At 37.0% G+C, this 13,514-nt stretch overlaps 1 protein-coding gene across 4 annotated transcripts in view; it reads right to left on the reverse strand.

Annotated features, from left to right (window-relative positions):
- Nucleotides 1–13,514, reverse strand: part of SEC24B (SEC24 homolog B, COPII coat complex component) — a 113,741-nt gene that overhangs the window by 11,072 nt on the left and 89,155 nt on the right. For all 4 annotated transcript variants that reach the window (XM_058294265.2, XM_058294283.2, XM_058294274.2 and 1 more), the window contains 7 exons: nucleotides 13,272–13,398; nucleotides 12,562–12,671; nucleotides 11,720–11,832; nucleotides 4,211–4,329; nucleotides 3,807–3,862; nucleotides 3,338–3,544; nucleotides 312–435 (listed from right to left, as the gene is read on the reverse strand). In XM_058294265.2, coding sequence (XP_058150248.1) covers nucleotides 312–435; nucleotides 3,338–3,544; nucleotides 3,807–3,862; nucleotides 4,211–4,329; nucleotides 11,720–11,832; nucleotides 12,562–12,671; nucleotides 13,272–13,398 — 856 coding nt within the window. The remainder of the gene's footprint in view (nucleotides 1–311; nucleotides 436–3,337; nucleotides 3,545–3,806; nucleotides 3,863–4,210; nucleotides 4,330–11,719; nucleotides 11,833–12,561; nucleotides 12,672–13,271; nucleotides 13,399–13,514) is intronic.

Genomic DNA, 13,514 nt, shown 5'->3' on the forward strand with positions numbered 1-13,514 from the left:
AAGTCATACTAGAAACCTAAGCTGTCAGAATAAGAATAATGCATAAATCTGAGAAAAGAGAAACATTTGTAAAATGAAACTGATATAAGTTTACTGTTAAGCAGAATTTTAAAGAAATCCTGTTATAGAAACAAAATAGTAACAGCATTTTATATTTGTATAGTGCTTTAAAGTTTACTAATAATTTTCACAGATATGACCTATTTAATTCACATGCCTTGTTCCCTAAAATATCAAAAACTTTGAAGAGTTCAGATCTAATTATGTATTAAAAAGTTTATCTAAACATATTAAAAATGATATCTCCTTACCTAGAGAAGCAAGATCAGAATACTGTGAACTTAAAAGGAATAGATCCACTGCAGTCTGCTGCCCTGAGCAATCTAAAGCGAGCTTCTTATAAAAATCAGTCGCAGGACCAAGATGTTGCACAACCTAAATCAAAGGATAACAAAGTAAAAGTAGAAACCTTTATTTCTATGTCTCTCTAACAATAAGGAAGAAGATATCCTTACTCTCTGCTTTTACCAAACTAAGGAGTTTCTAAAATGACTGCACGGTTGGCACACAGTTGCAATAATAACGATAACAATAATTAACATTTATAAAGTAGTTAATACATGCCTCAATGTTTGAGATGTTTTATATATATCAACTTAATATTCACAGTAATATAAATAGCATAGGGCTTTTATAACCTCTGCTTTACAGATGAGGAAACTGAGGCACAGAAGAATTAAGTAACTTGACCAAGATTACATAGCTGGTAAGTTGAGGAGGTTGCTGGCATATAAATCCGAGCAGTCTGGCTCCAGAGTAGTACTGTTATTATATACTGCTATATAACATTATGAGAAGGTAGTAGATTAAGGAAGGTTTATCTTAATAGTGTGAGGAAACTTGAGCTGAGAAGATGGCACTGGAGACTGAAAGACATTAAAAATGAAAGAGCCAGGCTCCAAATTCTTAATCACTAATGCTACATTGCATAACAAAATGTTTTAACTCTTAATTACACTGTATGATGACTATATTAGAGTTTACTCAGGTATGAAAGAATATGTAAACCAGAAGCAATTTTTAAGCTTTCAGTCCCAGGCAAGAAAATATTACTGAAAGTTAAAATGGGGGAAAAATTGTATCAAAGAGTTTAGAAAATATGTAACAGTTTGCTCCATTCAAAACACCTTAGTGTTCTAAACAGACTGTAATGGATTGATTAACTGTATGCTAGGTATACTTGTTCAATGAATTTAAAAAAACAATTGCTCAAATTTATCTTAAAATTAGTGTCTTCCTCAAAAGGAATTAAAAAACACAATTTCTATAAAAATTGAAACATGGTGCCATTTTTCTCTGGCAAATTGGTGGACAATGAAAAACAATTCTTAATGGTGATAAAGGATGAGAATCTTTAAGAGTGCAAGCTGATTTAAAAAACCCAAAGTAAAATACATGAACTTAAATATATTAAGGTTTATGCCCTTTGACTCAGTAATTTCACTTATAGGAATCTGTCCTAAGGACAAAGTGAAGATAAATGACACCAAAAATTGGAGGTCAGACAGAACTCATTAACAACACAACAATGAATTAGATTCATTTATTATTTTAAAAAGGGATTAAAATACCCTGACCAAACCTTCATGTAATACCCAAGTGTTGTTCAGCCTATTTCTTTTTTTTTTTTAAGATTTATTTTTTATTTATTTCTCTTCCCTTCCCCCCTAGCCCAAACCCCATTGTCTGCTCTCTGTGTTCATTCGCTGCATGTTCCTCTTTGTCCCCTTCTGCTGTTGTCAGCGGCATGGGAATCTGTGTTTCTTTTTGTTGCATCATCTTGTGTGTCAGCTCTCCGGGTATGTGCAGTGCCATTCCTGGGCAGGCTGAACTTTCTTTCACACTGGGTGGCTCTCCTTATGGGGTGCACTCCTTGCACATGGGCTCCCCTATGTGGGGACACCCCTCTGCGGGGACACCCCTCCATGGCACAGCACTCCTTGCGTGCATCAGCACGGCGCGTGGGCCAGCTGCACATGGGTCAAGGAGACCCGGGGTTTGAACCGCGGACCTCCCATGTGGTAGACGGATGCCATATCCACTGGGCCAAGTCTGCTTCCCTCATATTCTTTTTCAGTGAAAATACTGGATACAACTTAACTATTCAATGACGGAAGGTACTTAATTAAATAGAGTACTTTTATATTTACTAAAGGATATTTGAGTTTCAGAGAATTTTTAAGGACCTAAGAAATGCTCACAATATAGTCACCAATGAAAAAACTAAGTAAAAAAATACAGTGTATAACTATATGATGTTTAATTATGTTTATTTGTGTGTGTTTATATGATTATATATTAGTAACTCAATAGTGAGATTAATGATTTATATTTTCTCCACTTTCCAAGTTTTATACAATTATCTGTATTACCTTTGTAAATAAAGTTTTTTAAAATTAACATTTAAAAATTTTTACATACCATACAATTTTGCTTATCTTAGATGCAGAGCTATTTATAAGGATATCATTATGAACGTATTAAATTGTAAGATCTTAGATTTAGGGACGTGGTTGTGGCCCAACTGATAAGAGTGTCCGCCTACCATATGGAGGGTCCAGAGTTTGATACCCAGGGCCTCCTGACCTGTGTGGTGAGCTGGCTCACGTGCAGTGCTGCCACGCACAAGGAGTACTGTGCCATGCAGGGGTGTCCCTAGTGTAGGGACGTTCAAGGAGTGCGCCCTGCAAGGAGAGCTGTCCCACATGAAAAAAGTGCAGGTCGCCCAGGAGTGGTGCCGCACACCCGGAGAGCTGACACAGCAAGTTGACGCAACAAAAAAGTGAGTTTCCTGTCCCGCATGATAAGAGTGCAAGCGGACTCACAAGAACACACAGTGAATGGACACAAAGAGCAGACAACGGGGAGGGAGGGGAGAGAAAAAAAAATCTTTAAAAAAAAAAAGAAGATCTCAGATTTAGCAAATATTATTACTTGTGTAATAGAAAGGAGCACTGGATTCAGGAATTCAAGACAAATCTTTACCATTAAATAATTATTTAACTTTTGTGAAGATACTTTAATCAGTTTCCTCAACTATAAAATGAAAGGGTTAGAATAAATGACTACTAAGTTTCTATGACTTGCAAACAAAGTAATAAAAAGAATAAATTACAACTCAAAATCAAAAAGATAATTTGAGTTAAATGATTTTACCAGCTTTAAAAAATTACTAGTTATGTAGAAAAGCAGAACAATAAACAAAGAGCTAATTACACAGTATATGGAAGTAGAAAAGACCATCTTGAATATGACAAGGAAAATAAACATAAAATACCTTTGTACTCGATCTTTGATTAGGATCTTCTCTGGACTGCAGAAGTCCTGCACCCAAGGAAGGTAACTGTGTCTGAAATACAGACACACGGCCACCTGTTGGAGACATTAATTTAAAGGCAGCCTGAAGCGCAGGACCAAGGGCACTGTGTGTTTCTCTCGTATGGGTGAACATATTTGGTAATGCATTCAATAAGTCTTTTATAAGCTGGGAAAACAAAGATTAAAACTGAATTACTGAGAAGGCAAGGCAAACATGTTTTTAAAACATTCCAAAGTGTAGTATGTGCCCCTGCAGGTCATTTTTGGGGATTATAAAATGATCAGTCAACAGATATACTACTTATATTGTCTTTTCTTTGCAATATGAATTACAATATTAACATGCCAAATAAACAAATGGTAAACATTTTAGTAGACAGTGAAATAACAGAAATACTTTGATAATTTAGGAAAAAAGTCTATCTCACCTCTTTACTTTCATATAGATTCACAAGTAAGCTATCCGGTGTAGGTAGGAAAACATCTATTGGGAAAACATACATTTTAATCAATAAAACCATTCAAAAGAATGTAATAAGTTAGAAAAATCTGAGCTTTTATCAGATCACACAAGTAATCTGGGCAATAATACTGCATTATTAAATATATACACTCTAAATATTACACATACATATGTTTATGTGTACGTCTGTGTGTGTATAGATACAAAGGAATAAGAAATTTAGATCAAGTATTTTCCAGGAAAACAATTATATTAAAATGAATATCAGAGTATACAAATTATTATACAGTATATGACAAGATGTATAGTATAATAACGTAGGTCCAATTCCAAAGTCTGTAGTTAGAAAGATCTTTGCTTATTACTTACCATCTATATCAGACACAATCAACATTTGAGGTTGTGATAATCCTTCTTGTAAATTGTAGAAATGAATAGTGCTATCAAAGGTCATAAATCCTATTCTAGTTCGTGAATCCCCAGGAAGCCTAGAGATAAAAACGATGATTTAAAATCAAGTGAATAATATATTTTAATTTAATAAAAAAAGACAAAGAAAGGATAACTAAATATACAGAAGCGTTATCCCTACCTAAATCAATCTATACAAGAGAAGGGCAAGGATGAAACATTCCATTTTTAGATAAAACTGCTGGCATGTTTAGAACTCATACTTCAAAAAACTGAACTTAGGTTAGTAATCAAATAAGAATTAACCAAAATTAAAAATGAAATGATTAAAGAAATAGAGGGAAATGGATGTGGCTCAACCAACTGGGCACCTGTCTACCATATAGGAGGTCCAGGGTGTGATGCCCAGGGCCTCCTGGTGAGGACAAGCTGGCCCACGTGGGAATGCCACTCTGCACAGAAGCGACGCCCTGCGTGGGAATGCCACCCAGCGAGGGAAAGCCACCAGTGCAAGAGTGCCGGATGACATAGAGAGCTGGCGCAGCAAGATGATGCAATAAGAGACACAGAGGAAAGAAAATAAGATACAGCATTATGGGGAGTTGGGGTGGCGCAAGGGAGTAATCGCCTCTCTCCCACTCCAGAAGATCCCAAGATCGGTTCCCAGAGCTGCCTAATGAGAATACAAGCAGACGCAGAAGAACACACAGCGAATGGACACAGAGAGCAGACAATGGGGGGGTCGGGGGAGGAGGGGAGACATAAATAAAAAAAACCATCAGGTTTCTTGCTAACTTTTCTCTGAAACACACTTTTAAAATAAAGTTACTCATATTTTCAATTCCAATATTATAAAAATAGTGTAGTTTGATTAGGCCTTTAAAGAATGACAAATGCATACTTCCCAATAAATGATTTAACATAATGCAAATCAGATTCTAATACATAAGTAAAAACCACTTTTAAGAATATCAAAACATTTTATCCATTGTCAAACTTTTAAAAATTGTCTGTTAGAACTCAGTTTTCAAAAATCAATACTACAGTGCAAAAGAATTACCATTTCATTGCCACCAAACTTTTCTTATTAATAACAAGATGCATGCTTCATTTTACTTGAGTATAGTTTTAAGTACCACCAACCACATTAACTTCAATTATATAATTTATTTTTTAGCAATACCTTTAAAACACTCTTGATTATAAGGTACAAAAAGAGAGTAAGTACCAAAGCAATAGGCACTATTACTATTAAGCATCTCCTATCACCTTTATATTTTTCACTTTTATTTCTTGCTGTAATCAAATATAAACATTAAAAAAATTTCCATTATTAATTATGTCCTTTTGGTTTTGTGTAGTCTATTTAATTTGCAAATAGTCACTCATCTCTGTGTAACCTGTCAAGAGTGGCAAGCTAACCCCTGGCACCTCAAAAACTCCTGACATTTCTCTGCAGAGTGGTCTTCCATTGCCACTCAGCACTAATGCTTCTTCTAAGTAGTTGTGACTAAAATAAGGACAAATACTTCAACCACGGATAAAAACACGAAAACCATGGTACTAAAAAGAAATTAAAAGCAAATCATCCAATGTCTCTGAATGTTTTATCTTGAATGTCTTAATCAGTTTCATACATAGGCTAATATCAGTGATATGTCTATTATGGTGAATATAACTAGCATTCAGAAGAGTAAGGACTTAACTCAAATGGGAGATGGAGAACCTTCAGAATCATCTAGAGTACTTCTGACAAACTACTGATACATAACTACCCCCATTACCACTAAACATGTCAAAAACCATTGCAGTAGTGAACCACTATTTTTCTTCTTTTTAATTTTATTGTTATATTGATAACAATGCCATTTTTAAAAAAAATATTTATTTTACTTCATTTTATTTATTCCCCCCCCCCCCCCCCGTTTGTGTTCTCTGTCTGCTGTCAGCACTCTGTGGTGATAAGGGCAGGCCAACTTGCCTTTACCAGGAGGCCCTGGAAATCAAACCCTGGACATCCCATATGGTAGACAAGAGCCCAATCACCTGAGCCACAACCATCTCCAACAATGCCATTTTAAAATTTTTTATTTATTTTTATTTATTGAAATATATCACTCATACAAACATATACATAAACAATAAATGTATAATAGTTGTGAACTTAACAAACATATATAACACCAAACAAACATATATAATGTCTCACCCTACCACCAATAACTTGCATTGTTTTTAAACCTTTTTAATTAATGATTAAAGAGCATTGTCAAAATATTACTACTAAACAAAGTAATTTTCCCTTAACCAATCCGATTATTATCTTTATATCATTTATATATAAACTTACATAAACAATTAAGTGTACAGTAAAAGTTGTGAACCCACAAAGCAAACATACATAACATCATACAGGGGTCCCACACATCAACCCTCCACCAACACCTTGCATTGTCATGAGATGTTTGTTACAAACTAAGAAAGAACACTATCAAAATCTTACTACTAATCATAGTTCTTATCTTACATTTGGTGTGCTTTTCCCCCAACCCACCCTATCATTATTTTTAAAATATATATATATATTTTTTAAAAGATTTATTTATTTATTTAATCCCCCCCCCCCCGCCCCCGCCCCCGGTTGTCTGTTCTCGGTGTCTAATTGCTGCGTCTTGTTTCTTTGTCCGCTTCTGTTGTCGTCAGCGGCACGGGAAGTGTGGGTGGAGCCATTCCTGGGCAGGCTGCACTTTCTTTTTCACGCTGGGCGGCTTTCCTCACGGGCGCACTCCTTGCACGTGGGTCTCCTCCACGCGGGGGACACCCTTGCGTGGCACGGCACTCCTTGCGCGCGTCAGCACTGCGCATGGGCCAGCTCCACAAGGGTCAAGGAGGCCCGGGGTTTGAACTGCGGACCTCCCATATGGTAGACGGACGCCCTAACCACTGGGCCAAAGTCCGTTTCCCTAAATATATTTTTTTAATGACAGAAGTTGTAAACTTATAAAACAACAATGCGCATGTGCAGAATTCCCAAACAACACCCCTCCATTAACACGCCACAATGTGGTGTGTCATTTGCTACAGATAAAATAATATCATTGGATTATTGCCACGCCCATAGTGTATATTTGGCTCACATTTTCCATACTGCCGCAGTATCAACACAGTACATCTTTTGCATAGATGAAAGAATATTACATTATTACTACTAACCATAGTCCATAAGCCACTCCAGCTGTCATTTTTCCCATGTGTCTCCACATTCCCAACACCCTGTAGTAGTGATATACATTTGTTCTAGATAACAAAGGACACTCTTGCATCTGTACTGTCAACCACAATTCTCACCCACCTCTTGGTTTACCGTGCTATCCAGTACCTGTCAATTGGCATTTGCATAACTAGACTACCATTTTCAGTCACATCCCCATTTATAAACTAGCTCACTGTGTGCTACCATCCACTCTATATATTTCCACAATTTTACAGTAAAGCTAATTAAAACTTCTACATACATTAAACATCAGTAGTTCATTCAGTCCTTTTCGTATCTCCTTTAAGAATCCACCACCTACCACCAGGTCTTGAAGATATTGTCCAATAATTTCTTCTAGAAGTTTTATGGTTGTTTTTATTTTTAGTTTTTTAATCCATTTTTAGTTAGTTTTTGGATAAGGTGTGAGATAGGGGTCCACTTTCCTTCTTTCAGCTATGGATGTCCAAATCTTTCAGCACCATTTGTTGAATGGATTGTTCTGCCCAAGCTGTGTGAGTTTGGCAGGCTAGTCAAAAATCACTTGACCATACCTGTGAGGGTCTGTTTCTGAACCATAAATTTGGTTCCATTGGTCTATTGTGTCTGTCTTTAGGCCAATACCATGTTGTTTTTACCACTATAGGTACGTAATGATTTAAAGTCTGGAGATGAGGGTTCACTTTTCCTTTTTATGATGTTTCTGGCTATTCAGGACTCCTTACCCTTCCAAATATATTTAATGATCGTGTTTTCAATTTTTTCTTTAATGCTTGCAGAATTTTTATTGGTATTGTATTAAATCTGTATATCCATTTGAGTAGAATTGACATCTTAATGATATTTAGTCTTCCAATATAAGAGCATGGAATGTTCTTCCAGTTGTTTAGGGCTCTTTTGATTTGTTTAACATTGAGTTGCAGTTTTCTGAATATAAGTGCTTTACATCATTAGTTAAGTTTATTCCTATTTGAGTTTCATCTGTCATATTTTATTTTCACCACTCTTTTGACACTTTTCGTTACTTTTATTGATATAATCTTCATTTCTAGAGTCTCTTCCAGGCCCCTGTCTCCTGTCTTTTCTTTTCAGGCTCTTGCACACCCTTTATTATTTCCTGAAAACCTGGTCTCTTTCTTAGAAATTCTCTCAGTTTCTGTTTATCTGTGAATATTCTAATTTCGCCCTCATTTTTGAAAGACATATATATGACATATATATGAAAGACATATATATGCTGCATATAAGATTCTTGGCTGTACGATTCTTGGCTGTAAGTTTTTCTCTTGTAGTATCTTAAATATATCAGACCACTGTCTTCTTGCCTCCATGGTTTCTGTGAGAAATCAGCACTTAATCTCATTGGATATTCCTTGTATGTTATGCATTGCTTTTCTCTTGCTGCTCTCAGAATTCTCTCTTTGTGTTTGGCCTTTGACATTCTGATGAGCATGTCTTGGAGTTGGTCTATTTGGATTTTTTTTGGTGGGAGTATGTTGTGCTTCTTGGACAAGGCTATCTATGTCCTTCAATAGGGTTAGGAAATTTTTTACCATTATTTCTTCAAATATTCCTTTTGCCTCTTTTCCCTTCTCTTCTCCTTCTGGGACACCCATGACACATATGTTTGCACACCTATTGCTGTCATTTAGTTCCCTGAGACCTTGTTCAATTTTTTCCATTCTTTTCTTCATCTCTTCTTTTATATGTTCACCTTCAGAGGCCAGTTCTTCAAGCTCACCAATCCTTCTGCCTCCTCAAATCTGCTATTATATAATTCCAATGTTTTAAAATTTCATTTATTGTATCTTTCATTCCCATAAGATCTGCTATTTTTCTATGTATGCTTTCAAAGTCTTCTTTGTGCTCATCCAATGTCTTCTTAATATCCTGAATCTCTTTAGCCATCTCATTGAATTTATTAAGGAGATTTGTTTGAACATCTATAATTAGTTGTCTCAACTTCTTTGTGTCATCTGAAGGCTTATCTTGTTCCTTTAACTGGGCCATAGCTTCCTGTTTCTTAGTGTGGATTGTAATTTTTTGTTGGTGTCTTCCCATCTGGCTTACTAGAGTATTTTTTCTGGGTGTAGTTGTTCTCTCTAGTTTAGGGCTTCCTATCGTTTCTCCCTTGTTGGTTGTGCAGTAGGAGCCAAGCATGTAGTTGGTGCTGTAAGCTGTGGAAGCTCAACCTGCCTTCATTGTGCCAGGGACCAATGAAGCTTCTTCCAACTTTCTCCTTTGCCAGGGGTAGAGACAGAGTCACAGCTATGTGGAATAATCCACGTGCAGGCCTAGACTGCGGTTGCCCAGAAAGACTGATGAAGCTTCACATCCTTTTCTCCCCTACCTGGGGCAGGGATGGAGCTGCAGGTGTGGGCAACAGTCTATGCAGTGTGGGTCCTAAGATGACTGCAGTTGACTTCTGATTTTCAGTCTATACCAGCCAAAGTTCCCTGCAGTTACCTATATAGGCTGGTGCAGGGCTCTGCAGCCTCCTCCCTGCCGGAGGCAGGGCTGAAGCCTAGGCTAGGGCTGCAGGCTGATCTGCATGAAAGAAAACTGTTAGCCCAGCTTCCCATCAGGCTGGGGGTGGAGTCAGAACGGTAGCTACTTGCTGCTTTCTGACTTGGGCTGGTTCTCACCCCAGCTGTTCCCAGGGTTATCTCAGGCAGTCAAGTCTCCCAATCAGTGGCTGAAATCAGCAGCAAACTGTCTCCTCCTCCCGTTTCTGGGAAATGGAGCTTCCAATTCCCATCACAGAGCAGCTCCTGGGGCGGCTTGTGCCGCCATAGTGGGATAATGACCGACCTCCGTGGCTTGGCTGGTGATTTCCGGGAGAGGCTGGCGCAGGCCCCCACAGCTTCCTCCCAGCTGGAGGTGGCACTGGGGCCTAGGCTAGACCTGCAATATGATCTGGATGGGAAGAAACCAGTCCCCACCAGCACTGGGATTCTCAGTCCACCCCGCCTCCCCTCGTGCCAGGTGCAGAGTTAAGATGGCGGCTCTGGGCCTCTTTCTGACCTGACAGGCTCAAATCTTAGCTGTTCTCAGGATCATACTGTAGCCCATTGGATTTCCTCATCATAGCTGAAGTTGGTGCCCAACAGTCTCTTCCTCCCCCATTTTGGGGAAGTGGAGCTTTCAATTCCAGCTGCGGAACAGCTCCCGAGGGGCTTGTGTCACCAGTGGAGGATGGGCACCGGCCTCTGCAGCGTGGAGCACTCTACTTACCAGTCTTCTCTGCACATGGCAATCTCCTCCTTTTACTCCACCAAGGACGTTGAAGGATGCTCTTCTGGCCTCCTGGAGCCCCCAAACAGGTGCTTCAGCTCTCTGGGTGTTTGCTAACTGCCCTGTAGCAGGAGCTGACTCTGGGTGTTTGCTAACTGCCCTGTAGCAGGAGCTGACTCTAAGAGCTCCTTACTCTGCTGCCATCTTGCTGGTTCTCCCCAACAATGTCATTTTAATCACTGTTGAGTGTACAGTTCAATGGTGTGCACAACTCTTACTGACAATCTTAAGTCATATCTTTCATGAGTTTTGGAGTAAAAAAAAAAAAGGAATCTGTTCAAACAACTTTGTTTTCCAGAGATTTGGAAGGCTCATTTTAAAACTAGTTGAAGTGCTGCTTCATGCCTAAAATTGATAGACACAAACGCAGGAACAGATCCAGGTATAAGCAAATTATCTACTTAACCTATTCCCTTTCCATTTCCATACTATAGCTCATTATTAATGTGCCAAAATGAAAAGCTCGCTTTCTGTCTGCCTGAAATATTCAGCACCAAATCAATTCCTTCTTTCCCTTTATCTAGCTCATTCTCTCATGAGTACAATTAAAGCTAGCTATATGGAAAAAATTCCTTGCTCAGGTGTATATTACAGCTAGATTTCTAATCCAGATTCGGATGCTTGGGTGACTCTACCCAAGTCAAGCTTTCTGGGCACCAGTGGTCAGATCTGATAAGTCAGAGGGACAGTTAGATGAGATCTAAATTCTTTATTAATATTAAAACTTATATGATTTTATGATTCTGATACCAAGTCATAAATCATAAAAACTCCAAGTAGTAGGATCCTTATTATATAGTGGATAGGAAGTTCTCTTTCAGTTGATAAATCAATGTAATCAAACAATCAAAACCAACTCCAGAGACTGCTAATACACACTTCACATTTATAAAACATATAATGAAGAAAACTATTCTTACTTGTCTAGATTTTCTAACAGTGACTGGCATAAAATTGTCAAATATCCAGATTCCACTGCATTATGAGACACATCTAAAACAAACAAGTAAACTGCGGGCTGAGGAGGACGAAGCTGAAAGGAATAAAAATAATGTCATTATTTAAAAATAATTATGTAGTTTATTTAGTAGGTTTAATTTGTTTTTTTAATTCATTATTACCACTGGATATTTACTTAGAATATTAAACAAAAAAATACACAAGTAGGGTTAATGTTCTGTAAGATCTTATGCGCTAATGAAACTGACTGACACTCCCTTCTTTCACTTTTTTCCTTGTCAAGTTGGTGGTGGACTACACATGGTAAGACAGTCATTACAAAGTAATAGTTAAATAGGTAAATTTAATGTCCTTTCTAGTAAGGAGTGAGGCTAAGAGATCTTTTAAAGAAAAATTAGCCTTGTTTATTACTTAATACTGAGCTCTATATTCCTTCACTAACTGCAGAAACATTTTTTTTTCCTATTTATATATTTTGAAATAAATTTGAAATCTGACAAACTGCCATTAGTTCCAGCTATTGGGTCAAGTAATCAAGTAAAAATGGCAACAAATTATAAATGTTAGTGCTAATCATATGACATTACAGACATTTCTTAATGATTTTATACATCCTTTTAGGATATCCAAATAACCTTTAGAAAAATATTTTTATTTGTTAAGTATAAACTTTTAGCATAATTTACTTTGTAAATTTCATCCTAGAGACAACTTTAAAATTTGAATAAGAATTCACCTAACAATAAATTACAAACACCATTATCATTGTATCCCATGACTAATTTTCACACTGAATAGTTACCATGTAATCTGAAGAAGCAATGAATTCCACAGTTGAGTTTTGAACTTCTGGTCGTTTATGAGGTTCTCCATAAGATCGCGTAAGGGGGTTATACATAAATTCCTCAGGAACTGCATGAGAATTAGGAATTCATAATAAATTTAATAACACAATTTGTGCTAAACATATACATATATACACATAAAAATAAAATACTTCTATCTTCAGTATTTATATGAGGTTTATCAAGAAGTTCTGAGTACACCTAATGATAAAAAAGAATTTCTGAAAAATACTTTTCTTGGGCTTGAGTCCTACTTATTATATTACATTGCATGGAAAAAAATCAGACAGAGGAAAGTATATTTGAAAGCAATTATAGTAAGGAGACCTAAGAAATGATTAAATGGGGAAAAAGACACATAAATGAACCAAATAGAAGAGACAAGGCTAACTTGTAAGGAGCAAGCATAATTTATCTATATGCTGTCACCTATTTAACCTTATTTTATGGCATTTTTTAAAACAGTTTTGCCCTTCCTTTCACTCTCTTCATTGTCAATTAGTTCTTGACCAGTCAAAATAAAGTGTTCCTGGCCTATATTCTCTCCATTAAAAATTGCATTAAAGTCGATTTTAAAGCAATGAGGAAAGAAATCAGGTAATGGCAAAAAGTTCAGAAAATATTTAAGATAATATTAAAACATATATTTTAAGCATCTGAAACTCACCATCATTAACTCTATAGCACAAATTGCATTTCCATCTACGTTGATCAATGAAGGATACAAAAGGGTTGATATATGTTCGACAAGATCGGCACCTCACAATGGTATTTGATGTTATCACTGGTAATTGCTGGGAAGTAAAACACAGATGTTGTAGCACAAAGAATTACCCCAGGGAAAAACAAAACACACAGACCTCTGCTCCACATACAGAACAGAAACCACAACTGTGTTTTTGTGTGGTTC

The sequence above is a fragment of the Dasypus novemcinctus genome, chromosome 1, assembly GCF_030445035.2.
Source record: "Dasypus novemcinctus isolate mDasNov1 chromosome 1, mDasNov1.1.hap2, whole genome shotgun sequence".
Taxonomy (NCBI): Eukaryota; Metazoa; Chordata; class Mammalia; order Cingulata; family Dasypodidae; genus Dasypus; species Dasypus novemcinctus.